A 27,951-nucleotide genomic window follows, 5' to 3' on the forward strand; every position below is an offset into this window, starting at 1 on the left:
ATTAAGTTGTATAATTTACTACTCAATGATAAAGAGCTGACTGCTCATGATAAAGAGCTGACATCCAACCATCACCAGGTTGATGTTTTAGGCCTGTGCATGCCTAAGCATGCACCCAGTAAGGTTGCTATGAAAATGGAGCGAAACCAACTTAAGTTTTCCTGAAGAATTACTCTTTATTAATATTACACAAATAAAAAAATTGTCTCAAAAGATTAAGTTACTTTTACAAGTATCAGCACTGCAATGCCAGTGATAATGTTCATTACTGCAGTACAGGCTAGCTTTCACGGTGGGCACACAATTAGTGACAATACCCTGAAATTAGCTCTGTATCAGATTTTGCAGAGTGATTCTCACATGTTTTCTTTGGACTGATCAATTCCATGTATAAAATAATAGTAGCTGCCTTTTAGGATGCTTTTGCCAGTGATTTCAGTTATCTAGTAACCACATTCTTGGGAGGCCAAAAGCCACAAGGAGTGAGGCCTGTGATGGCATTTTCTTTCTCTCCTCACATGTACTAAGGAAGCGACTCTGGGACACTTTCTAGTTTCCAGGCCTGACTGAAGCCACCACAGATTAGTTACACTTAAGAAAGCATTGATGCAAGTAAAGGGCCCCTGTTTGAATAGGGAGTTCTCCAGCCAGTAATTAAAGCGGCCCTAGAAAGTAAACAGGACAAGAAAATTTGAACAATTTGAGTCTTAATCTGTAGAAGTTCCCAAACTGGAGACTTCACATTCTTTCAGTGCCAGTACTGGGAAAGTCTGTCTGCAGTGGAGCAATGTTATGATCATAGGCAGCGTATTCAGAAGCCCCAGTACTTGCCACTTTAAGCTGCTGAGCAGCATGTGTGAGCTGAAACGCTGCATCAGGATGAGCTGTGTCAGGCAGCAGTGTGCACTCCCGCTCCAGCATGTCTGCCACACCTTTCAAGAGGTCCAAAAAGCCAAAGGCCAGAGCTGCCTTTCGTAAACGGTTCAGTTCCTGCAAAGAACAAAAACTCCTTAATAAAGCCACTGTGACCCGTCATATAAAATGTTTTACTTTTTTGTTTGTTTGTTTGTTTTTAAAGGTAAGCTTATTCACTATAAGGAAAATAACCTGAATAGTTAGTAGAACTGCTGGCAGCTGCCCAGCTGCTCATGACATGAAAAATGTTTCAGGGCTGAGGATTATAGTGGCACAGCTAAATAGCTGGTTTTCCCTTCATCCCTTCTTAGAAACTCTTTACTTCTTCCTTCACCCTTCTGTGCGTTCAGCTATTGTGCCTGCCTATTCCCCCTGTGTCCATGCTGAGAGTGGCTTCCAAGTTGGGCTTCACTGACTGCTGCCTCTAACCATAGCATCCAGCAAAATGTATATACATGTATATATTGATTTTTCTTCACTGTAAACTGTGATGAGTGCTTGTGTGCATTTAGTCAGTGTATTCATTCTTGAAGTCTCTGGGGCTACAATAATAAACTGCTTCAGTACTTCGCTTACAAGAGGACCAACAATTACTTCCAGATACAGTCTAGATTACAGACTGTTACGATATGACTAAGAGTGCCTGGAATTTTGTGTTTTTCTGCTTCACTTGCAGAAGAAATTGTAGGAGATATTTTGAGATTCAGAATGACGTGTTCTTATTCCTCTCTGATCCCTCAGTCTATTTCTGCCTGGACAACAGCATAAAATCTGCATAAAAGTTCACCATTGAGGTAGCAGGGATCATGAGGGGCACCTGTAAACATGATATTCTGCATCACCCTGACAGAATGTGATGTCAGGAAACCAGACTCCGGTGTCTCACCTTCACTAATCCGTACAATGGACCCACAATGACTCTACAGAACAATGTGCATTTCTGCAGAGCCCTATAAGCCCTGCACAGAACATCCCACAGACACTGACAGTATGTGCTCCTCTGTCAGATGCACCACTATCACTATAGATCAAATTTGGGCAGACCTTTAATATTACTCACTTTATAGAAGGTTTGAGTTTTTTCAGGGAGTTTTCTTGCATTTCTCAAGATCTTCTGTACATCAGTCTGCAGAAAAAAAATAGAAAAATCTTGGCAGCTGCAGAAAAAAAAATCCCCAACTATATTGATAAATAATCCTGACCATTGACAAGACTGCAGCTCACAAAGACTGAAACATAAACGGTAATTATACTAAATCCAATAAACTAAGCCAGATGCTACACTGGAGATGCGGCTTTCATTAAACAGCATAAGCATTCTGATTGCATTTTAATCATGACATTTTAAAGAGTTTATAAAAAAAACAAAGCCATTACATTAAATGGACAACACACGGACTTCAACTTTCTGCTTAGATAGCTACCGCTGTTCATAGTAAAGCACCAAGTCCAAAACCTGTATCATTACCTGGAGGCCACTTGGTTTAATCCATACAGTAACATTCTGTGCATAACTGCGCTTGTTCTTGGGTTGCAAGGGAAAAGGGCTCTTATTGTCATCATCTCCATACGGATTTTCTTTTGCATCTGGAAGAAAAAAGGAAAAAGACTTAGTGAGTAATATCTGCCCTGGTCATTCTCACAAGAAAATACTGAATGCACAAGAGTTATTCAAAGGAGTGTAACCAGTACCTGAAATAGGTCCAAGCTGTGCCATCTTCCCTAGCCATGGAAGGGGCTCAGGACCAGGTTCAAAGAGTGACATCATGAGGTTTGATTTCTTCTTGCTATCAGCTTGTGAATAGAGCATTCCATACCACTCTGGCCTATTGAAAAGAGCAAATCCCAAAGGCTGAAAAAAACACTTTATATCCCTCTTAACCCAGAATTTGTCTCCCTTCCATTGTGTGTATTTGTAATTTATACTGGCAGAAAGAGATCTACCATTAAAAATCCACGGCTTTACCTAGTAATGGAGAATTCTCTACAGAGTAAAGCATAAATAAGCAAGGTAAGAGAGATTTTTCAGGAAGACATCCAGCTCCATACCCCAACTGGACGACAGCCACCATGCCTTCCACTTTCAGGCTCCCATGCAACAAAACACAGAAGTTGGGGATTTTCCCAGCAATCTGATTAGCTGAATTCTCATCTTCCGTGTCATCTGTGATCCCAGGTCCCACCTCATCACCTTCTGAGGAAAGAAAGCAAACAAAGAGATGACATGAAAATAAATTCAGTCCCATTAGTGTATTTCCATGTTGTTTACCACCCTGTATCCTCTGCCATGAAGCATTTTCAACACAATTGCACAATTCTATGAAGCTACTTGTTAACTGCTTGTGTGTTTTCCTTTCTTAAGAAAGGCTCTTGTTCTCCCCACACCCATGCTATTGTGAGAACTGATTGTATTTTAATATTTGAATTTCTGAACAAAACCACCAGCACCCCTCACAGCAGCAAAGGCTGAAAAGACTACCACTTTCTAACCTTACAGCTGCTTGATCCACTGATCCACTCACAGGGCTCTTTGTACAATTACTCCCTACCTTGTATCAGTCAAAATGAGTTTGGCTAACAAAGACTCACTTTATGTTTAAGTTACCCAACTCATTCCCAGCATGCAAGCAAACCGGGGTGAGGGCATGTAATTCTAGGTAAAGGAGCAATAAAAGGCAGGTAGAAGTGGCAGTGACTGGCAAATTCTTCTGCTGCAGCTGGATGAGACTGAATCAAAACAGGCCTGCTGGACAAGTGAACCTTTAATTAATACTCCCATAGAATATACAGCTGTTAACTGTTGAGACAAATGTTAAAGTTATATAACTCTATAAAGTTAGATAATTACTTCTATCACATTCTATTCATGAAAATTCACAACGTTAATAAATAACTCAAAAACAAAATCTCAACTTCAAAGAAATGAGAAGTGAAACCCAAAAGTACCAAAAGTCTGGCAATGGATAGCATTGCTGCTTCTGAAACAAAAGGATCCTGAATCTCAAGTCCACCTCCCCTATGCAATTTGTGGTAATTGTGAGAAACTTACAACGTTTTAGCAGCTGGAATACAGCTGTGATTTAACTCTTAATATCTCCTAAGGTGAAAGGCCTAGCGGGCTAAAAGCACTAAAAGACATGAAAGCACATCTGGTGCTTTCATTCTTCTTTACCAGGAAAAATCTCACTTTCTTTTAACTCCACTCCAAGGCCATGACAAAAGGACATTGGAAACCTTTCTTTGCACACACTGATGCAGACAAGTAGCTGCAAGTCAGTGATATGCTTAACCATCCTTGCAGCCTACACAAGATACATATGTACTCAGACCCAGTGAATAGTAATTAATGCTCAAGCACTACTGAGCAATCTTGTTAAGATCAGATTTTTCACAACAAATCATTCCAAGAAGCAATTAGAAACAGGCATTAAGTCTTCATCTTGCACCACTTACTTCATGACCCATACCTATCTGTAGTTTTTAGTTCAGTATGCTCTGTTAATAATGATGGTATAAGGACACCGATCCCTCTAATTCACTTCTTTGTGTACATGCGAATTGTCTAAAGAGCACACTATTCAAAAAAAAAAAAAAAAAAAAAAAGACAGAGCTTATGTTCAAGGTTTTAATTTTAATGTAACCATGAAAATGTGTTCTCAGAAACATGTAGCACTCTGATAAAACATGAAGCTTTTGCTTCTAATTGAAACCACAATGGCCATTACAGGAAAAGCTTAAAGCAGTTTTTGCTACAACAAAAAGAACTTGCTTACCTCTGTTAAGTGCAATAGGCAGCACCAAGTGTCTGGATAAGACAGGAGGGCTAGAAATGTCAGCTATATCTACAAAACCAACAATTTCTAGATCTGTGGGCAGAAAACAGGTTTAAGCCTAATTAGAAATAGAATGTATTCAGTCATTTTAACATCACCACTTCTTACACCACTGTTTCTGAAGCAGTGACTAAGGTACCACAACAGAATCCTGACCTTGACTGGGGTCTCTAGGTATTAATATGACACAACCATTCATACCTATATGAATACATGAGCAATTTTGATGCTACAATGGAAACTTCACTCTTGAAGCAAAGCAGTGAAGCTCAGTGTTCTCTCCAAGGGGTGTGCACCTATCTGTTCACAAGTCACAGGCACAGACTAGCTATAGACTACCTGTCGTTCATGGGTGCAGTGTTCAGTAACAGCAGAGCTGAGAAAGGTTTTCTTTGCAAAATTGTTTTTAAAAATAATTTGGTGGTGAGAAATGCTAGGATGACAAACAATAAAGACAGAGAAATCACACTTTGAGATTTATAAAGCATCTGTCTTTCTAACTCTTTCCAACTTAACTCCTAATGGACTCCCTGAAGAGGTCTCCAGAAAGATGTTAGTTTGTCTTATCTGAGAATAAGGGATCTTTTTGATAATGGCAACTCTAATATAAAAATACAGACCCTTCTCCAACACACTACTTTAATCCTCTGTTAATCTTATGAAGGTATTTGTGGAAAGCAGTCTGTGGCTGTCTTCCACAATCCCTATCCCTAGAAATTGGCTTGCTAAGTTTTAAAAGTGCCTCTGCTCTACTCCAGCCCTTTCAGCAGGTACACATCTGAAACAGGATGAGGTTTTCGTCCCCTGAAGCCGCATATACCAAGAAATTACATGATCAGTGATTGATCTTCAGAGAGAAAGCGCGTGCAACAGTAACTATACAGGAAAAAAGATGGTAATGAAAAGGTAGAAATCAAACAGATTTATGTAAAAAGCAATAAAAAAATGTTACCTGTATTAATTGCTTTAGGAATGGGGTCTATTTCCTCATCTATAATGAAAGGTTCTGGTCTGGGAAATACTTGCACATCAGATGTTAAGTGGCCACACTTGAGAACAGCATGGAATGGTGTATAAGCCAGGTCTATTAGCTTTCTAGAACATGATCAGTTATCATTAAGGAAAAAATAATACATATCAAATGAAAATAGTTTGTCTAAAGCATGCTAACTAAGCTCCCAAAATGTTTGTGTGCGTGACTAGTCAGTTCTGGCATTGCCAATTTATGAAACAAAGCAGCACATTATCATATTGATGGCAAATTAACAAGTCTGGAAATTAGTATCTTCTACCTGCCAATCATAATAGATTTTATGGTTTGGTTACAGAACGATTAAAATAAATACTGACCTTGAACAACAAAGGTCAGGATTAAAGTTTAGTTAACAAGATCATACACTAAAAGAAAAAAAAAAAAAAAAAAAAGAACATCTCGTATCATCAGATTTTTGTTATGTTTGTTTTCCTTTACTAACTGGATAGCTTCCAAAGGCATTTTATCTAAAAGTCTACTAACCCAAACATAGACTGGACATTCTTCAGGCAAAGTGGTCCATCAATGGTAAAGATTTGCCCTTCCCCGTTGTTTAAATCTATGAGCCGTTCCAGGCAGTCTAAGGAATCCGTGCTCTGAAGCTGTACAAGCATAAAGTGAAATGTTTTTGTTAAGCTTTTTTACTCTTTTTCTTTACCAGTGTGTTTTCAGAAAATATACACAATACAGTAAAATTTTATCTTACTCCTTTCTGCATAAACCAATATTCTTTGTCTCCCAGGAAACGTACTCCTTATGTTGCATTTATATTATAGCAAATGCAGTATTTGATCCAGAAACATAAAATACGTTGCTTTTTCATATTAGGTTCTGCTTCAAAAAGCAACCAATAACTACAGAAGCTCTCGGTCTTTAAGAGCACCGGAATACCTTAAATATTAGTGCTTTATTTGTAATTCTAAGTTTCCATCTCCTTCAAGACAATTTAATTTTTAAGAGGAAAAGAATACAAAGTGTGTTTTGTGCTGATACGATCATTAGATCAGATAAGAACAATAATTATCCAGTGTAATGATGAAAAAAGCATATGTTAAAGGCATCACCTCTTCAAGATTTGCCATGCACATGACATACAACTTGGACGGGAATGGGAAAGGCAGTGGAAATCGGTTGCTTTCACTCCTCTGGTTGTGAGTAGCTAGTGAGTGTCGTAGGGAGCCTCTGCCGATCCCCAAGCAGCCATCAGTGACAAGAACAACCTTAAAGGAGAGAGGATAGATTAGCATTTCCAATTAGAGACATGTTTCTACCTGTGGAGGACAACACTTCAGTAGTCTTCCTAGCAGCATGCTCTTCTATACTGAAAACCCTGACTAAAGAATTGTGAGTAAAGTTTCCAGAACCAGGTACATAAATGAGAAATTATAGGTTTAAGCACTGCAATTAAATTACGTGCATGATAAATATACGTTTCATTGCAATTAGGCAGTTGCACTGAAAATTGAATTCTATGGCTAGAAACACACCACGCTGTGCAGGAACATTCCCAGTTTTAAATGTACACTAGAACTACCGTGATTATACAGCCAAAAAAGCAGTCTGCTGCTAGCAGATTTGGGAACTTCAGGTTTCCCTTCGGATGGGAGATAAAGGCCAACTATGATCATTTCTTTGCAGCAGCTGGAGGACAACCCAAGTTCCACTACAGGCCACAGAAGCCAGACAAAAGGTAGTATTAATTACTGTAATTCTTTGCTAACAAATACAGCTGCAGCATGCTCACATTTTGCAGCAGAACTACGAAAGCTGAAATAGACATTTTTCCACTTAATTGCAAGTCCACTGTCACTTCTTGTACAAACCTGTCCTAATAGGTTACCTTGAATAATGGAACTCTACACACTCAGCTGAGACCCAGTTATTTCCAGAGGAGTAAAATAACTGCTCTTTCAGCACTGCACAGCTACACCAGGCATTATTTTTTGGCTGAGAGGTAAGGAAAATCAAATCCAACTGGAACCCAGCAGGCATCTGTTACAGCCAGATTTTTACTCTCTCTTAATCCTCAATCTCCCCACTAACCATCTGAACTGTTGCTCAGCAGCAATGCTTTTTACTATTAGAAAATTCTGCACAGTACATTCCCCGCTGCCTTTCATCACCCAATAACCCAAAGTTCCAGTACAGCAAATCATGACACAAATGAGACAAAATTGTTGAGATCTAATCTATGCTTGGCTTTTACATCTTTCTAGTTCTTTGTGTTGAATAACTGCTTTTCCAAGGTGCCTTTTATCCTGGTTAGATTACAAAGCATTGTCTAGACAATCAACTTCTACCCTCTTTCTCCGAAAGGAATATTGCTTGTGAGTTGTTCCTAGCTCACTGAGCTGCAAAATTACTGAATTTATATCCTAACCCAAAGAGCAACAGGCTCATAGTATCTCGGAAAACTGAGGGCTAAAAGCAGTCTCTGCTATAAGAGACAGCAAATTCAGAAGGCTGAGAGCTGCAAAGGCTGGATGGAATGTGTGAGCAGATGCACGCTGAATGACTCAGTAGGGAGAGAAGACAGATCAAAACACACTCAGCTGTACTCTGTGCTGTTGTCTGAGACTTGGAACTGTGACAAGCCCTGGAAACCATCAGGTACCAGAGCAGAAAGGTTACTGTAGGTGTGACCACACTCCTTCCAAGCTGACCAAGGCTCCTGGGAAAGAACACCACCTCCAGATCAAATGCTAAGCCTTCAAAAGAGTACTTTTGAGCCAAATTTTACAATTTTAAGGTGTGTAGGTCCTTCTGCAGCTTACAGGGAGTACTGAGGATATGCTACATCCTCACAACAGTGAAAATCAAACATACCTGGCAAGGAATTGCTGCACCCCATTCTTGCTGGACAATATTGCAAACCCCAAGCAGTGCTGACTCTAAACAGGTTTTGTCGTAATCATCCATGTTACTTAGAGCTTCCTGTAAAAACAAATACCACAGTTATTGCTGGGTGAAATATCACTACCAGCAAACATAGAGTATTCACAGTTCTGTGGTAAGCCAGTATGTTTGCTTTGTAACACAACTGCATTGCAACACAATACAACAGGCTATATGCTTACATATGACCTGCAAAGATTAAAAGAGAGAGAGAGAGAGAAGAAATTCTGAACAGTATCATGAGACAACTACAACAGCTAGTTTTGAAGGAACTCTACTATCTAGTATTTGCATGTCTCAGAGAAAAAGAGGAAAGTAAAAAACTGAATCGATGTCTAACTTGAAGTATTAATTTCCAATCCTACTCTGTAATATATGAACAATAACAACATTTTGCATTCCTGAACATTCCCCCCAAAGAGCTCCAAACGTACTGCAAACCACCACCTCATTGCTCAAAGTGAATCATATTTCTTTCCTCCATCGAGGCCCACTGAAAAGACCGTGAAGACGTGACACCTCAGAGTGCCAGGTTTAGTGGCCTTGCAATGCAGCTCAATGGATTTTAGCTTAGAAAATCCTCCCAGGTGTCAGAATAACTCCAACTTCTCACAGATTCAGAAAGTAGGCCACAAGGAGATTGTCTCACGAAAACACTTCGGCAGAGAGTAAGAGAATCCAAAACTCATATCCTGTTTCTATAACCGTAAACCAGCTTTTCTTCTTAGAATGAAAACTTCACACTTAACACCACATAGTAAGAAGGGTGCAGCTGTAAAACTAACATGCTAGGGGAGCTCGCTTGGATTCTTGGCTTTCAGAAATGCCCTGAGGAGGGAAAAATTAACCAAAGAGAATGTACTGGCCTTCAAATGGTAAAATAAAAACCTAACAGAGAGTATCTTGTAAAATCTGTTGCACAACTGAAAACTTTATGAATACATTGTGACCTATGACAGTGACATATCATTCTTTCTTAATAGTATATATGACAATCAGATACACATGTACAATTTTTATTGGACTGAGACTTTCAGTGCCTTACAGCATTCATATCAAATTTCTCTCTCAGACTCTACCCTTTCCACGGTCTTTCCACTTTCCATCACATCTGCAAGGCCTAAAACCCCTTCATTCTCATTCTTACCCTGTTTCAACTGGTATGCACTGTTAAAAGCATCTTCTCTCTACCAAATCACTGGACTCAAAACCTTTCTAAACACTCCTGTCCGCCTCACCATTTATCAAAGAGTAAATCAACAACTACAGAAAAAAGCGTGTCACAAAAACTTCAACCCTCTCCTCTTGGTTTTCTCACTCCCTACTTTTAACTTAATTAACAATGCTTCAGAGGTCACCTGCAAAGGTATGATTCGTTAAGTAGTGGAACACTTCACATGCATTGATTTCACCTATCTTTAAAATAAGGATAAAATGCTGTGCTTAAGACACTGTGTACAGGACAACATAAAACCACATAACTTTTTTTTTTTTTTTTATTGACAAATGACTGCTCTGAGGTTTCATGCACCCTACCTGCAGCGTGTTGTAATCTCTTGTAAACGGCACCATCAGCTCCCAGAGCGACGAAAACACCACCAAGGCCGTGAACTCCAGCTTGTAGTTGGTCGCCATGTGCTCGAAGAGCATGGTCAGGCCGTGCACCGCCAGGTGTTTCCGCTGGTACTCCTCGGAGCCCTCCACCGACACCGGCCGTGTCATGGAGAGCGACACGTCCATCACCACCACCGTCGGCATGATGAGCTGCTCCTCTCAGCTACCTCAGCAGAGAATGAAGATCCACTGCATGACAGCAAAAAAAGGCCACAAATGATTATTAGACAACAGCTACGGGGCAACACATCTTGCCCTGACCCTGCCAGGCTCGCCCCACACCAGCCCTTGCCTTCTGCAGAAGGGGGAAGCCCCACTTAAAGTTTTACGCCCAAAACTGGGGTTTTAGCACAGATTATGTCAGAAAATAAACCAAAAGTGCAGGATCTGCTCCTGGGGGGCTGGGAATGCCTGGCAGCAGTGTGCCCGGCCTGGGACGAGCCTCAGAGAGCAGAGGAGCCGCAGGGACTCCCCGAGAAGCACGGGGACCCCAGCGGGGGAGGGAGCCCCCTCCTCAGCGGCCCCTCTCCACGGAGCCTTCCCCGCTCCCCCCGGGGACGGCTCAGGGGGGTTCGTGGATTCCCGTCCCTGCGGCCCCGGTGGTGCTGGAGGCGGAGGAGATGATAGTGGAGGTGCCCGGGGAAGGGGGAACGGAGGCTCCGCCGCGCTCACCCCCAGCCCGCCCGGCCGCCATGGGTCCGCCGCACAAAGCGTTCCCCGGAACGATGCGGCCGCGGCTGGAAGGGGCCGGGCTGGGCCAGGGTTATCGGAAAGGACGGGGCTGCTACCGGGGTCGGTACCGGAGCCATTCCCCGCAGTCCCCCGGCCCTCCTCCCTACAGATATCGGCCCCACAGCCCCCTCACAAGCCCCCTCACAAGCGGCCGCACTGGGCCCGGCAGCGCCCGGTGGGGTCTCAGCCCACACCCCACCTCTCCACATGCTGAGCGCGGGACCTCAAAACCCCTCAAAATGTTGATTTCAGCCCATAACCTACAGCTGTGTGATATTTCTGCAGTGCAGAGCACGAAGTGTTGTTTAAAATGCTACCATCCCCTCTCAGAAAACAAGCAAATTAGTTCAGTGCATAGGGCAAAGTGTGAGGTGTTTGAGGTATGGAATATACGGCCTTGGTGCCTGGTTGAGCTTTTTGCAGCTTGGTATGAGGAAGAACTTGGGCTCCCCTTCTGTGTGGAAGCACACTCGTATCAAAACAAACAAACAAACAGAAAAACTGGCCAAGAGTTTTTTTTGCTGCTGTCTGGGGAAGGTCCATGAGCATTGGCAAAACCCAAGAGGACAGAGAGGCTATTTGAGAAAGGGAAAAACTCAAGAATTTTCCAATAAACATTAATTCTTCCTCACAGAAGTGCGTAAGAGGAGAAAATAACCATGGGAAAAGTAATAGCCATAGAAAAGTGGTCACCAGGAGCCCAGTAAGTTGCCTGATTTCTGATATGCGTAAAGTGGCTGACCTGCATCGTTCTCACCTGCATCTTACACAACTGGAAAAACAGTGTTATCAGTAAAGCTGAAGCAATCTAATTTAATGCCACTATTCTGGAAAAGTACTGCAACAATCAACAAAGACAGCTGTATATAGATAAAAGGTTACGAAAAAGCATCCCAGTTGGCTGAGGGATGTCCTTCTCCCACCTCAGTAAACATGGGGGTGAGCATGAGGGGTGTCGGTGAGCTCAGCTGCAAAGCTTGAGTGTACCACTTCCATTCAGACAAGTTTGTTTTAAAGTTATCAATTCAGAATCTTCTTGTTCTTCTGTTGAAGTGAGTTGAAGTGACCACTGCACCACACGGAGAAGCAAGGTGATTTACCCCAGCAGTGGACAGCTCTTCCATAGCTGATGGTAGGTGTCTCAGATTTGGTGCTTTTATATTGTAGTTTTTACTGGAAATTATCTCCTGCCCTCATACTGAGAATAATCTGTAGTAGCAGACAAAGGTATTGGCTTCAGAGATAGACCCAAATCTATACAATACTGTATAATCTTCTTAGGGTTGCAGGTATTAAACTGGATTGGCTATTCCTTCAGTAATATGTCCTTCACAACTGACCCTCTCTTGTATTAGAACTCTGTTGCAGAGGCATAGTGAAAATGGGATCATTTTCATCTGCCTCTCCCTGCACCAGCATCTCCCAAACGGCTGTTAAGTATCAAAGAAATTTCCAGCACTACGTTCAACCGCTGGTATTCCTCATCCTTTTGGACAGCATCTTTGTAAGGTAAGCTGTGGAGGTTTGCATGATTGCTTGAGATCTCTTTTGACTGAGACAGTCCAGCCAGTGAGAAAGGGGCTGATCAGGAGCTGACTTGTAAGATACAATATTCTCTGGAAAAGAAGTGCTGAAGTTACAAAACTAGAGGAAACAAAGGGGCTGATGGTCAGGTATTGCTGAAAGGCTGGAGCGCTCGTAACAGTTCATCCTAGCTTTGGTTATAGTTCTTGCAAAAGGTCTATTTAAGCAGCTTATTCCTGAGAGGAGTAAAACTGAGCATTTAAATAGGGGGATGTGTTCACATGTCTTCTGTTCCCTGTGTGTCTTTCTTTTCACGTTTTCATTTTTATTAGCAAGGGTTATTCTCTGTTAATGTGCAATTTGTGGTATTGCATTATTCAGTTCTGCCATATGCATGTTCATGTACTTTTTGCATATCAAAAGCAAAGCTTATACCATCTATTTATCTAGGTACTCCCATGACCCTCTATTACTGTTGCCTTAGTGATCCTCCCAACTATTTAAAAGAAGATAATAATGCCTGTCTTGCAAGAAATTTAGGCTGATTACTTCACTGGGTGTTATGCAAGAGGGTAAGTGTGCTAACTTGCATGAAGAGCTTATCTGAGAATGGCTTACAAAACTGTGATTCACATCCAGCTCAAGAATAGAGAAAAAAAAAAGAGAGAGAATCCATGAAGAGTGATATTCTAAGGTAAAACATCCAAGCAGTGCTGAAGGGTAAATTCTGTCCAGCCCCTAGTCACTGTCTCCGTACTGTCACAGATGTAAGCTCTGTTGCTCTAGCATTTATCATTTGTGTCTCTTTCAAAATGCTGCTCAAATAATTATGCAAGATATGCTAATTATCCCCTAATAAAAGGTATGATTACAGTTCTACTTTGCCAGCTCTGTCTTCTACAGAACGGCTGGAAAAGATGTAGTCATAGAAACAAATGGAAGCTCAGCACCCCAAGTGTTACTAGAACTGAGCCTTCCTTTTGCTTTTCTCAAACTAGAAGTAAAAGCTCACCATTTGCTTGGCTTGTATTCTGTGGGAGTCAAGGCTGGAGAGCCACAGAGCAGCATAGTTGGGAACAATCAAACAGTTTTCATACACCTGTTGAGGTTACCTAAGTGAATAACTGGTCTGTTTCAAGGGAGGTTTTAACAGCATGTGTTTTTCTTCAGAGCTTCTTTTCTAGCAGTTTAGAGTGCTAGTAGGCTCCTTGATAGAAGCCATATCCTCCCTCCTGCAGAATGCTGGCCCAGTTATTAATATAGCAAAATAACTAATGGACTCCAGTGAAAACACAAACCTTAATAGCTCCTCGATGTGAGCATTGAGTGGATCAGAATTCAGCTCAGATTGGACCATCTCAGACAATTCCTGTCTTTATTAAGCTAGACCTATGATTATTAATCAGCATAGCCTCCAGCAGTAAAAAAATATAAAGGTAGAAACTTGAATTTAGATCTGACTTTACCTGTTTAGGTCCATTTGTATTTATTGAAACATAGAAAAGCACTCACTGAATGAATGTTACCCATATGGTAGGAGGTTGCACTACTTTCTTTTTCACACTAGGCCTTCTTTTGCAGGATTCTACACTTTGTGTCATGCAGTTTCACTCCTGATGCCTAAGATCAGTTAGCAGCTCCAATGGTGGATATAAGCGCAAGTTGCTGATCAAGAGAAGTCTTCAGTGGCTTCTGGACACAGACCTGATTTTTGAACCTTTAGGAAATGCATTTACCACGGAGAAGGCGGCTACAACGGAACCGAATCTTTTTCTTGCTTGCCATAGTGTTGCTCCTCTCTGTCTACCAGCTCCAGTTCAGCCCCTCTGCCCTTCCAGCACTGCACACAGCACCCCAACCCAAGGACCCCGTGAAAGTGACCTCCAGGGACCTCTCCAGCAACAAAACTGTCGCAACAGGCAATGTCACAGCAGCACCCAAAATAAGGCACTGTGTATATGTGGATGCTGAGCCAACTGTGCCCACCACTACATCAGTGGGAACAACACCACAGCGAGAAAATGCCAGTGAAAGCTCTCCGGATGAAAAGCCAGCATACGAGTCCAAAGGAGAATATCCCCAGGACCTATTCAGTGTGGAAGAACGCAGGCAAGGGTGGGTTGTACTTCACATCTTTGGCATGATGTATGTATTTGTGGCCTTGGCCATAGTGTGTGATGAGTATTTTGTCCCTGCTTTGGGAGTGATCACAGAGAAGTTGCAGATCTCTGAAGATGTGGCTGGAGCCACCTTCATGGCAGCAGGTGGATCAGCACCAGAACTCTTCACCTCCCTCATAGGTGTCTTCATCTCACACAGCAATGTGGGCATCGGTACCATTGTGGGCTCAGCGGTGTTTAATATCCTCTTTGTCATTGGCACCTGTGCCCTCTTCTCAAGGGAGATACTACACCTGACATGGTGGCCTTTATTTAGAGACATCTCATTCTACATTGTAGACTTAATGATGCTCATCCTGTTTTTCCTAGACAGTGTCATTGATTGGTGGGAAAGCCTCCTTTTACTGACTGCCTATGCCACATATGTGTTCACTATGAAATACAACGTGTACCTAGAACAATGGGTGAAGCAGGAGCTGAACAAGAAGCTAAGTGCTGTGCAGGCAGCATCAGCAGAGCATATGCGGAAGGTTGGTGTCCTTACTGTTCAAAGGGCAAGTTGGAAATAATTCATTCTGTCATAAAACACAATGAAAATCTGCATCTCCTTGACAAAGTGCATACTCAAACAGAACAGACTCCCTTGAGTCTGCCTGTACACTTCTCCTCTGTCCATTCCCCCTGCTCCTACTCCTACTGCATCTTTGTTCTCTTTACTGGTGCTACTGCCAGCTGTGGAGCAGAGACTGATAGATTTCACACTGTCCTCTGGCATTAGCATGGTTCACCAGGCAGATGCATGCCTCAGTGATGGCGCTCAAGCCTGTTCTGTTTTGTCCCTTCTGGTCTTGACACTCCCTTCACATAATTAAAGGAATGGAATGGAGAGTGGTGAGGATAGCTGAAGGCATTCAGAACAGGGAAAGTGCCTTTCTTTCCTCCTCCTGATCTGGCTTTTGGCCAGGGTTCGTGGCTGGGAGTCCTGAGAGCTCATGTGTTACATCCCAGTGGGATGCACATGCAAAATACTGCAGCCATACACACGTGTATCACAGATTGCCACAAATTACCAGCCCTTCAGACTCAAGGAAACAAACTCTTGTAATTTAAGCTTACAGAGAATTCACAGTAGCATAGAATACCATGACATGGAGCTGCTGGGGCTAGCCCTTGGGAAAAATTAATCACTTACACGGAAGGTAATGCTGATCACAGGAAAAAGACATCCCTTTGCACCTTCAGTCTGCCTCAGCTGGAAAATGAGTCAGGATATAGGTGTTTGGGGATGAAGTCTGGGGCTGTGTACATCTCCAGGAATCAGAAGGTAGAGGCCTTTTGGGACCATCTCCGCATCCTCACCAAGGAGCTGTAGGCAGAATCCTGCCTCCCTTAGTGGCCACGTGGCTGTGAGGGGAGCACATGGCTTTGGCTCTTTCAGGAGCATCCATAGCCACTTGTATTAGCCTTCCCACTGTCTCACAGACACTGGCCTGAAGAACTGCCATTAGATCCTGTAAGGTGAATTAGATTAGATTCCTGCAGGTGAAGCGGTAACGGCATTCAGTCCTTTCTCTTCTTGTTTGCATGCAGAAAAGCAGTGGGGCAGTTGCAGATGATGGAACAAAGAAGCCAGCAGATGTGAAGAAGCTGCAGGTAGGTCTAGGTAACTTAGCTGGGAAAGGAAGCCATATTTTGAGCCCCTCCCCGTGTTAGGTTGTGAATAAAGGTGTCACTTTCTGTATCAAAAAACCTGGACCAGATCCCACGTCATGCAAAGAACCAGCCACATTTGGCACTGTATTCTCAGCTTAATTAATTAAGAGAACACCTGGCTGAGTTGTGTCCTCAAAGGAATTAAAAAAAAAACTAAGAGACATCTCAGGTTGCCCGAGTGGATTTGACTAGCAGAGTGCTATTAGTTCTACACTTTAAACAGGGTAAAACAGGCATAGAGGAAATCAGAGCATAACTTTTCCGACCTGGTTTTGTGGCTGATTTTCCTCCTGGTCCCAGAGCAGAGGCTGGTAGCATCTGTCCTTTCCCACAGCAAGTACTGAAGGGTTCCTACTGTTCCTAGGGTTGGGAGATCAGCCTCTGCATAAATGCATCCCCTGCACAGAGCAAAGCCAAGAGTTAAGATGTTTTGAGGAGGAAACTGCTACTGACTGCTGCATTGTACCTTTCCATAGCCTGGGTCGGCCTTACAGCGAGGCAGCAGCTCAGCCTCCCTGCACAACTCTCAAATGCGCAGCACCATCTTCCAACTCATGATCCACACCCTGGACCCCCTGGCAGGAGGTGAGTGCGTGCTCCACACCCGAGGGACTTTATTTTGCAGCCCTGATCACAGAGCAGTTTAACCTGCGGGCATGTCTTTTGCTGGTAGAAGCACCACTAAGCATAAAACAGTGAAATTAACTGAAGGCTAGGCCTGTAATTTTTGTCTCATCATATTTCCCTGTACACCCCAAGCAGTCATGTCTCTAGAACAGGCAGGGGGTGTCAACCACCTCTCTAGGAAGCCTGTTCCAGTGTTTGACCAAAGGTGAAGAGAAAGGTTTCCCTGCCCTTGAAGGATGGAACTAGATGATCTTTAAGGTCCTTTCTAACCCAAACCATTCTATGATTCTACCCACAGCACTTTGCAGGCAATGGGCCAACTGCCCACGACCCAAGAGCTGATAAGCTCAGGACTAAGAGACACCTTTTAAATTGCCCAGGGTGCAGAGGAGCCACACCTCCAGACATACTCAGAGTCTTTCTACACAAATCTCAAACATGCTGCCTTGTATCAATTTTAATCCAAACGCAGAGTGAGGGTTCATTTTCCAATAAATGCTAAAGAATGTTAAAAAAAGGCATTTTTTAGGTTTTCTTTTCTAGCTCAGCATATGCCTTGTCCCTCCCCTCCCCTGCCCTACTTGTTCTAAAGAGATTATCTGCTGTCCATTCAAAGAGAGATTGAAGCTAAGCAGATAAATGTCTCTCATGTCTATCAGTGAGGTTACAAAAAGGACTCTCCAGATCAAAATCGCAGCAGCATGAACTGACAGAGGGAACAAAGGAGGCTTTATAAGGACAACAAGAAAGAAAAATGTCCGTTTTGACAGATTTTAGTGAAGGCACCTATAAAATTACTAATCATAGCCTAACAAGAGCCAGACTCATCAGGGTTTGCTGTACTGCCCCCCCATTCTGCTCCCTGCAAAAGGTGGAGTGAACAGCACAGGGATAAAACCAAAAACCTATGAGAGGACATGCCATTTGATTTAGCATCAGAAAGTGCTAGACCTGAGGGACTGCTGCTACTCAGAGACCCACCAACACCTTAACTTTCCTGCACCTCTACATGCCTTTGTGCAGCCTCAGGCCTGCACACACTTGGCTTTCTGACTGAGGCTGGTGTCCTCAGCTCAGTGAAACCCTTGGACCTCAGCAGGAGTTGCAGGGACCCAAAAGTGCTAGCCCAGGACAAGGAAAGTGCTACAGCACTGCCCCAGCCAGATTTTCATCGAAAAGCCAGGCTTTTCAACGGCTGCAGTGCCGTGACTTGTGAAGATTGCATAACTGGGACTGGGGGGTGGTTTGGATTTTCCTTCTGAAAGAAAACTTCCCCCTCTCATTTCAGCCAGGCAGACCTTGAGTTACTGTCTCTATGTGCTGCAGCCACTAGATGGTAGCGTGACCTTATGTACCTCAGCAACTCTCATCAGAGCAGCGAGGATGGGCTGCAGTCCCTCCAAAAGGCTGTTTTTCCTTAGACTCTGCTATTATAATGCCACCAAGTTAACCTCTGCCCCAGGTGCATACCTGTTCCACTCAACACTGCTGAAATAGAAAAGGTAATGATAAAGAAAGTTACCGATATTACAACAGCACAGCTCTCAGAATCAAGGGGCCAGTGTCCCAGGTACTATGTATCTTGTAGGAGACACTCCTTGCTCTGGTAAATTCATACCTAAAGAAAAGATAATCTAGAGAAAAAGAATCATTTCTGAATAAACTGAGCCACCTAAGTGCCTTCAGCCTTTGCCAAAAAGATGAAGCGACTCCCCCAGGGTGATTCTGAAAAGGATTTGACCCTGCCAAGGTGTTTCATGACTGCGAGCACAGCCTTTGTGTTAATATTACTGCAGCCCTTCGGTGCCCTCAGGACAGCTGGGTGCCTGGTTCCCATTGATCACCCATAAAGTTCCTCTCTTTGCAGCATGTACGGAACAGTCTGTACCAGACACATTTCTGTAATTAGGTTCCAGTATAAAAGATGATCCCAAAGCCATCTATCTGTCCTCAAGGGTCCTTGTTCCTTCTTGCCAAAGCCTGTAGCATCAGCACTTAGAGGCTGTGGTAAAGAACACTCCACAAAACAAAAAGGTTGCTGACTATTTCTCAGCAGTTCCTACCTTAACCTACTGCAAGTAGGATCTCTCTAGGGCTTCCTTCCTTATGCTGCAGTTGCATTTTACTTGGGCAGCACAGGAGCTGTCTCAGAGCAGCAAGAATTAAAAAGTGTTAAACTGACAGCACTGGGCCTCCAAAACCAACCTCCAGAGGCAAAGGATACAAACTTTTTTTCACTGTTCCTACTGCAAAACCCCTTGTGGAACAGAATTTCTCAATTGAACAATGGATTAAGTTCAGAATGTTTGTTATTTCTTTTTGTATTAGGAAAAGATCATTATTTAAGTCCTTTTCTCTGCCTACAGAAGATCAGGTGTTTTGCTTTAGAAGTTTTAACATTTACATTGCATTCTGAACTATATTTTTGACAGAAGTTTATATTTTAAAAGTACCACTTTTAAAAATAGTAATTTCTAGCAACTTTGGTCTTTTCCTTACTTTCTCTGAAAGTGTGTAGATGCAGAGCTTGAGTTCTTTTCAAGATCTCCTGGCTAGACACCAGAGGGAACTGTTGAGGAACAAAAGGAAACAAGGATTTTCGAAACATGGAGGGACCCTCTCATTTCCAAACTTCCAGACTTACTATCAGATTGTCCTGTACACACTACAGTCAAACAGAGATGACAACAGAAACCTGCTTTTACTTTTGGATGAAGGCAAAGGATTCAGCAGCAATGTTGTTAGAACTGCCTAACTCTCAGTATGTCCCACTTAAAGAGCTAATAGTTTGGGAAATTAGACTAGAATAAAGCAGCAGGCAGTGTTGAGCTCAAAAACTGAAGGCAGCTACAGTTTTTTCTTTCTTCTTTAGCATTCAATCACTTGTTTTAAGGGAGAGAAACATGATAGAAAGGGCCAAAAAAATCATGAGATTAAAAATATTTTTTTTTTACCTGCACTTTTAGGGCAGCAGAATCCCCCAGATTCATGCCAAATTTTAAATAAAAAATCCTCCCCATCATCCATGGTGTAAGTTAGTTAGTAAGTTAGTAAGTAAGTTGGATTAAATATTAGAGCCAAAGAATTAAATACAAGAGCCAAATTCAAGGCAGAAGTGCAGCTGCAACCCCAAGTACAGGCTGGCAATCCATAGGGCAGAAACCTGCCTGGAGGCCATCTCAGGGCTCCTGGATGTAGGCATGCCTTGTGTGACAGGCTCTCGGACCAGGTGGCACAGTTACCAGCAGAACAAATACTTAAAAAGCAGCACCAAAAGGCAGCTGGAGACCCACCAGTGCAGCAGCTGAGCGGACTTTGAAGCACACAGCATGAACCTGATGGAGCTTGAAGAGAGATCTCCCTGTACACCAGCTCCTGGAAGCTGATAGCACCCAGTCAGCACCTCCCCGGTGAGGAAATCACGCCCGGGTACTGCCCTGTCATTGAGAGGGCAGCCTGGCACACACACCACAGCACCATGAACACTGGCAGTGCCCTCAAAGTGCTTGGCTATGACAGGACCTGTGGCTGCACCAGCGGGCTGAGGTCCCTGGCTGCTGAAACAGCAAGCACGCTGCCTGCTCGGCAGAGCCGGGCTAATCCCCAGCGCTAGCAGGGGCTGAGCTGACAGATATCCTTCCTCCCCATGCTGACCTGCAGATCTGGCCAGCTTATAGCCGACTCTTCCTCCAATCTCAGTACATCCTGCACAGAAAGTGTGTCAGAGGAATTAACACCTTTTTAAATGAGGCTGATCTCACGCGAACTGGATAGTGCCCTGGGCCTAAGCTGTTTATCCTGACAGAGGGATGCTGCTCACAGGCTCCGCTCAGGTCAGTGCTCACAGCCTGCGGCCCAGGTGAGGGCAGGGAGCCAGGAGCTTGAATTTATGTAATCGCTTTCAGACTGGGCCTGACCGCCCTGACCCTGCTGACAGAAGCTTTTGTGACAGCTTCTGGGAGAAGCTGAACAGAGGAAGAGTGTTTTCCAGTGGTTGGAGGAGACTGGGAGCAGAAGGTCACCTCTTCGTTGCCTCTCATAGCTTGTGCTTAGCAGCAGCTGAGAGTGAAAATGAAGCAAAATGCTTCATATTCCCTCTGTTATGCTTCAATAGCAAATGGAAGCAGAGAGTTGGGCTCCTTGGTCCCAGCCAGCCTTTCAAAGGAGCTCATCCTTTTACCTCTCTCCAACCATTCCAATTTTTGTTGGAAATCCAAGCTGGTGAAAAGTGTTTCTGTCAGGGAATCACACCAGGACAGGACTCATCCCCAGAGGCCTCAGTGTCAGAGACCATGACAGATCCTGGACACATCCAAAATCCCCTGATTTTCATGAGTTTCAGTTCAGAACCGTAGATCTTCCTGCATGGCTTGGACCTGCTACTTCTATTAACTCAGTATCATGGCAATGAATAAAATGACAGGGCCATGCCCTTGAGGTAAATGACAACACCACATTCTGGTTGCACAGTCAACAGCACAGTAGATTATTTTCCTCTGAAAGTTTTATCATGCTGAGTTAATTTGCAGCCCCCACCCACAAGCCAGGCATAACTTCTTGTGCCTCTCCATGTACAAATTCTGTGACCCTCAGCTCAGTCACAGAGTAGGCAGCTCAGCAGAGGATAAAGCTTAGAGCAAAGTGAGGCTTTGCTCTGAGCCGGTGACTTACTCACTTTCAATGAGAGTAGGAGTTAAGACATTTGAATGCAACATCTAACTATGGAGAAACACAGCTTCAGAGTTTTCTACAAAACAATAACAAAGCAGCTCAGCTGAGCAGAGCATTCTTTTTAATAAAAGAAGTCCTCAGCAGTTTCAGAAACACAGGACTTGACACTGCACGGGTGAAAATGATCTCCTGGGTAATCCTTTGCAGGACAGCCTGAGCCATATTGAAACTGGATACCAGGAGCTCAGGTTAAGCTCCAAGTGTCTCTCTGACAGGGGAGTCATTTGCATATACTTTGAAATGGCATTTTCCAAAAACTGGAACATAAAAGAGTTTTTTTTCCCCTTACCATCAGATTGCCAGGCTGCAAGCAGCACAGCAAAGCCTCTTCAGAAGCCACATGGCAGAAGGAAGGTGTCATTTTTAGCTTGTACATAATCTAGCCTGAACAAAGTCATCAGCCCTTTGGGAACAAAATTATATTGCATTGAAATTCCTCCTGCTCCCTCTGCATTTGCTCCCTGAAAAGTGCAGATATCCCCTTGTATTACTGAATTGAAAAGGATTTCATCTTCCCTCTAGATCCTCTTTTAAATACAAGGGTATTAGTTACATATCAAATCTCTGGCATAATTACTGTAGTACTAAGCATTTAAATAAAACAGTTACAGTCAACTAGCAGTGGCCAAAACCTTAGGGGCACAGCTAGAAAGGTAACTCAAAATCAATGTTGACTGCAAACCATGTATGAGGAACAAGGCAAGAATAAGGGTATGTTGGCGATGGGGAGGCAGGTAAAGAGGGGCTTGCATAGTTGTCAGCTGCTGACAAATGCCTCTTTCTCATTCACAGCAAAATTTAAAGATAAAGTTGACATCCTGAGCAACATAGCCAAGGCCAAGGTGGACTCTCTGGCTGGGCAAGGATCAAAATCAGAAGGTGAGTGCAAGAAAAGTCAGTGCTGCTTGCCTTATTGCACTGTAATCCCACACATTGCCAGCTCTCAACATCCAATGGCTGGCAAAGAAACGCTACAGTATGACAGATTTTATTACTGATCACAGGTGGCTGCTGTAATAATGCAGCAGAAATCAAGTGATGTACACTAACAGTGGACAATATAAGCCATCCCCACAGGACCGGCTAGGGAGATAGGTTCCAAACAAAAAACACTGTGAGGATGTAGTGTAAACTGCAACCAGAAGGGTGGAAGAGGGGAAATCAGCCCACTGTAGACAGCATTTGGGTGTTGCTGTGCTCCTGATTTTTGGTAGACCCTGCAAATGAGGTGTTCTTTAAAACAAAGTACTTTAATTCTAGCCTGGAAATAAGGCACGCTTGCAGAAAAGCACAGAAGGGCACAGAAGACTCTTCCACAGAGAAAAACCACGCTGACTGCCTAAAGCAGTCCTAAGGGTCTGTGCATCCTGACTTCAGATAGTTCTTCCTTTTTTCTATTTCACTACTGATACAGCACTTTTTGAGATGATTAGGCAAGAGCTGGCCTATGCTACAATATGGATCTGTACTGTTAACGAGGATGGATAATTAGAAAAATAACCAAAATTTTGTGGGGGAGGTCCACCTCCAGAAGCTCACTGCTGCAATACAAGAGTCACCTGTGTACCTAACAACACTGGGCATCACCCATGTGAACAAGAACAAACAAGAAAAGAAACAAAACAAATTCTTGGTGCAAGTTTTCAGCACCGCATCAATTCCATTGGATCACATGTCAGAGTCAGGCCCTCCCTCTCACCTCTGCTGTGTGTGATCTGTGTATCTGTACTGCTCTCTGTGGTTTCTGCATTCCTCTTGGCTTTGCAGGTTAAGAGAGAAACAGCACAGAGGATGTTGCATTTATTTCCTTGTATGTGTCAGCACTTTTCTATTGGTACTTGAATATGTACCAAGTGATCAGGGACTGAAGCCTGGTAGCACGTAACAGTCGTTTCTCAGAAGCATCAGACAGCATCAGTTCCCCAGAGAATGCTATGCTCTAACTGAGAAAAGGGGAAACAAAGCTTTACATCTTTCTGACTTGTAAGGATGGCTCTGATAGTCTTTAGAATCCAGACTGAAACCAAGAAACACTGTTCAGATGGAGATCAGATAATTAGCATTTCCTTGTTGTTATACATGTGCCTCATGCAGTAGCTTCAGAGCACTACATTGATGCTCCTATGACTTTCTGTACCAGGTTGGCCAGATTCTGCCTTGCTTTTACAAATAACAATTCACAGTAGACAGAGAGCAGAGAGCATAAGCCACCAGACTAGGTTGAACATGAAATACCACAGATTTTTGTAGTAAACATGAGCCCACCTGCTGACACAGGAGGTGATCACCTGATGCTACCATGACTGAAAACGTTATTCCTTCTTGTCACCTTTAGCAGAAGAGGACAAGCAGGCACCGAAGACCGTTCAGGTAACTCCTGCCAGTGACTCTGAACCCAGCAAAGACAAACAGAAGGCAGATGCACCGCAGGATGGGCAGGTATTTGAAGGATCACAGGCAATAAGAGCTCGGTCCACACCAAACTTCACGTAGACACTTTCCTTTCTCTCTCTCTCAAGCTTTTGGAATACAAACCAATGCATTTCCCATAATTAGCAACTATAAATAGAGTATGTGCAGTGATGAGGTATAGTGAGGAGTTGGTTTATACATTTAAGCTTAGGACCAAAGACAAATCAGGTCTAAAACATGACACCAACTGCTCCTACATGTATATAGCATTTTCTCCTCAGTTGACTCCTCTGAGGTCAGAGGGCTACTCCAAGATAAGGCAAGATCAATAACGGCCTGTATTGTGTACATCAGCATGACTTTGTGTTTCGTTTCCCTAATCCTTCCTTTCAATTGAGGAAATTTGGCTGTTCTGATGAGGAAAGATTTTCAAACAGACAGTAAATGGTCCACTTGTGCCAAAATCCTGCCTGAAAGTTCATTCTAGTTGACTTACACAAAATAGTTAACAATCACAAGTCCTCTCATCACCTAGAAGCATCTCCACCCAGACAGGCTATACCTGGATATTGTCCCACATCAACAAGATGGTGGCTGTGGTTGCTATCAGCCACGTTACAAACATGACCTCTGCCATGGCAAGGCTATGGTGAATAAATGCTGTGCAGCTCCTTGGTAGTGTGAAAGCATATTGGCTTTTTTTTTCCCCCAACCTACAGCCCTCTTCAGAGAGCGATAACTCAGAAGACAGCAGCTCTGAGAGCGAGGATGACAGTGATGACGACAGCACAGATGATGAAGAAAACGATGAGCCATTATCTCTCGAATGGCCAGAAACTAGGAAAAAACAAGCAATTTACCTTTTCCTCTTTCCCATTGTCTTCCCTCTCTGGAGCACTATGCCTGATGTTAGAAACCCGGTAAGAGTCTATCATACTTCTGCTGCTGGATTCATTAACCAAACTATAGATTTCCTCTCAGAAGGACCCCTCAGTTCTATTTTTCTGTCAAGAGTCTTTGTATACTTGAATTGCTGTTAATGCTGCAGAGGGTGGGGCAGGAGCCCCGGATGCAGCACAGCAGAGTTCCAGATACTTAATTTAATAATCCACAAGTGACTAGCAACTATCAGTCATCTAATCAAGTTGACAGAAAAACAAACAAACAAAAAACAACACAACAAATACAGAGACGAGGGTCCACATTAAAACAATTAATTGCATTGAAGTAGTTCAGGTGATTAGTTTTAATTGAGGATTGTTAACTTTTCTGAAACTTCTCTGTGTTTTTCTTTTCAAACTTGATTTTAACAGGATTCAAAGAAATTCTTTGTCATCACATTTTTCGGATCCATCATGTGGATTGCAGTATTCTCTTACCTTATGGTGTGGTGGGCTCATCAGGTGAGGGGTTTATTTTCTGTCTGCAAACAAGACCATTTCAAAACAAGTAGATGGAAAGATACGGAACAGTGTGTCACTGTGGCATTTTATCTGATGAATTAGGGCTGCAGTCATCCGTTAAAACAGTAGAAAATTTGTCAAAACCCAAAAGGGAATTTTCAGTTTCATTCTTTTTGATTTGACAGTTCTTTTTCAAGAGTTTCCAAGGGAATTTGTGCATCAGTGAAAGGAAAAGTGCCACCAAGATTTATCTTAATACTTCCTATTTGATGAATGTATTTGTGCAGAACAAAATTATCCCTTACTTAATTAAAATTCTAGGGTAATACAGCTTCTGATTCTGAAGGCTGTTAAGTTATCTCAACTCCTATTGCCTTAATATTCACCTGTTGTTCTGGAAAACAGATTTTTATATCTTGTAGATTCAATTTGTATTAAATGATCTATTGCACATTCAAAGCAGAGTTGATCAACCCATAAATCCAAAGACCATCATTTCCCAAAGCTCTCGGATCATACATAACCAATGTTAAATTTGGAGTAGGAAAGGTAGAATACATCCAGAAGAGGCAAGTTTAGGACAGAGGATCATGCTGCACTGTAACTAACTTCAACTTCCTCAGTCTTGGCAACAGTGTGATCAGATGATCACTGTGATCTATAGTATAGTGCAAAATAGAGATCAACATGCATTATAAAATCTAACTTTTTATCCTATAAAACAGAAAAATATTACCATGGTTAAGGGGATGAGAAGTATTTCAATTCAAATATGGCACAAAACCTAGAAGGCTGAACAGAGCAATTAAATTCTGCCTTCCAACACTAACAGCTGTACTCCGTCACTGTCCTATTAGGTTGGTGAAACAATTGGAATATCAGAGGAAATTATGGGGTTAACCATACTGGCAGCAGGAACATCAATCCCTGACCTTATCACCAGTGTCATTGTCGCACGGAAAGGCTTAGGTGACATGGCTGTCTCCAGCTCTGTAGGCAGTAATATCTTCGATATCACTGTTGGGTGAGTATTAGTTCATGTATTTATTTTTACTTTTTGAAAACCTAACCAAGCCAGGAAAGATAGGTTTTTGTAACTTGCTGCAGAGTGAATATTAAATTTGCAGATAGTTTAGGTCATTGTTCTACAGCTTAAAATAATGTTATTTAGTTTGAAATGGCACTACCATTTTCACCAAACTCTGAATCAGCAAATTACCGATATTTCAGGACGAAATACAACTGATCTTTGGCTAATGTCAAAGATTTACAGGCAGGATACTCATCCAGTCACTCAGAGACATTTAGTTTCTATGCAGTCAAGGCTCGGTATCTGTGCCCCTTTCATCAATAAAGCATCAAGACTGGATCTGTGCCTGTATCTTCCATCAATAACACATCAGGACTTACTCTTTCATGAGAGCACACAGAGACACTAAGTTCACAGTTATTATTTTAAAAACCCTTTTAGATACTTGGATTGCATTATGATAGTGTATGCATTATCCAAATGCAATTTTTCCATGCCAACATCATCAGATTCATGCCGAGTTATACCAAATGCAATCATGCATTGTTTTTCCCCTGTAAAACTTTAGAAAAATTGCTTATTTATAATGCAGAAAACAAGCTATCTTCAAACACTTATTTCAATTACTTTTCCTTTACTTGCAGTTTGCCAGTTCCTTGGTTTCTTTATTCAGTCTTCAACGGATTCGGTCCAGTTGCAGTTAGTAGCAATGGTTTGTTTTGTGCAATTGTTCTCCTTTTTCTGATGCTCCTATTTGTGATCATCTCAATTGCTGCGTGTAGGTGGAAAATGAACAAAATACTCGGGCTCACTATGTTTGCTCTTTACTTTGTGTTTTTAATCATCAGCGTGATGTTAGAAGACAGGATAATATCCTGCCCAGTATCTGTATGACATCTGGACGCTCCAATGTGTGTAAGCATACATCTAAAAATCAAAAGGGGTTCAAGGTAGCTATTGTTCTACTGAATCAAACCAACCTGAATTATAACAAATTTACTGAGATTAAAATATCTTTAACATACTAAAAAAAAACTTGAGTGGTTTGTCTGCCTCTGCTGTTTTTCTTTAGTATTAGAAAAAGACCAGATAATAAAATGACCAGTACCAAATAATGAACATGTTTAGGCACTCCTGTGAAGGCTGGTATGATATTGATGCATCAGGTTTTGGGTGTGGCTGAGCCCCTTAAGGCAATGGAACTGATTTTCAGCATAGAATGTTTACTCATTAAAATGGTATTTTCAGAACCACACTTATCTAATGAGCTGCTTAAACTCAAAATCAATGATCTTTACTTAATGGGAAGAGAATCAGACCTTTATGGTTTGCCCTTACAGAACTACACTGCTCAGAAGCCCTGTGTAGA

The 27,951-nt window shown here is 42.5% G+C and overlaps 2 protein-coding genes across 2 annotated transcripts; one reads left to right on the forward strand and one right to left on the reverse strand.

Moving 5' to 3' along the window:
• Nucleotides 1-168: 168 nt before the first annotated feature.
• On the reverse strand, nt 169-10,994 carry INTS14 (integrator complex subunit 14). The gene is made up of 12 exons (XM_084293073.1): nt 10,963-10,994; nt 10,213-10,479; nt 8,608-8,715; nt 6,846-7,001; nt 6,265-6,383; nt 5,701-5,843; nt 4,689-4,781; nt 2,965-3,109; nt 2,608-2,741; nt 2,384-2,502; nt 1,976-2,041; nt 169-990 (listed from the first exon to the last, which is right to left on the reverse strand). Exons 2-12 carry the CDS (start codon nt 10,432-10,434, stop codon nt 739-741), a joined length of 1,557 nt encoding a protein of 518 aa, XP_084149199.1. The 5' UTR covers nt 10,435-10,479; nt 10,963-10,994; the 3' UTR covers nt 169-738.
• A 3,278-nt stretch (nt 10,995-14,272) lies between these two features.
• SLC24A1 (solute carrier family 24 member 1) lies at nt 14,273-27,476 on the forward strand (the record flags this gene model as incomplete). Its single annotated transcript, XM_084293744.1, has 9 exons — nt 14,273-15,196; nt 16,257-16,319; nt 16,856-16,964; nt 22,530-22,616; nt 24,073-24,176; nt 24,869-25,069; nt 25,463-25,552; nt 26,410-26,576; nt 27,227-27,476. 9 exons carry the CDS (start codon nt 14,273-14,275, stop codon nt 27,474-27,476), a joined length of 1,995 nt encoding a protein of 664 aa, XP_084149870.1.
• Nucleotides 27,477-27,951: the final 475 nt, after the last annotated feature.

The sequence above is a fragment of the Netta rufina genome (assembly GCF_964035555.1).
Source record: "Netta rufina genome assembly, chromosome: 11".
Lineage (NCBI taxonomy): Eukaryota > Metazoa > Chordata > Aves > Anseriformes > Anatidae > Netta > Netta rufina.

Excerpts from the sequence above, each read along its gene's own strand:
- INTS14 (XM_084293073.1), bottom strand. The coding sequence starts at position 10,434 with ATGCCGACGGTGGTGGTGATGGACGTGTCGCTCTCCATGACACGGCCG. Across the intron at positions 4,782-5,700 it reads TCCTAAAGCAATTAATACAG|ATCTAGAAATTGTTGGTTTT; the intron begins GTAACATTTTTT and ends TTCTGCCCACAG. Across the intron at positions 991-1,975 it reads AAACTCAAACCTTCTATAAA|GAACTGAACCGTTTACGAAA; the intron begins GTGAGTAATATT and ends TGTTCTTTGCAG.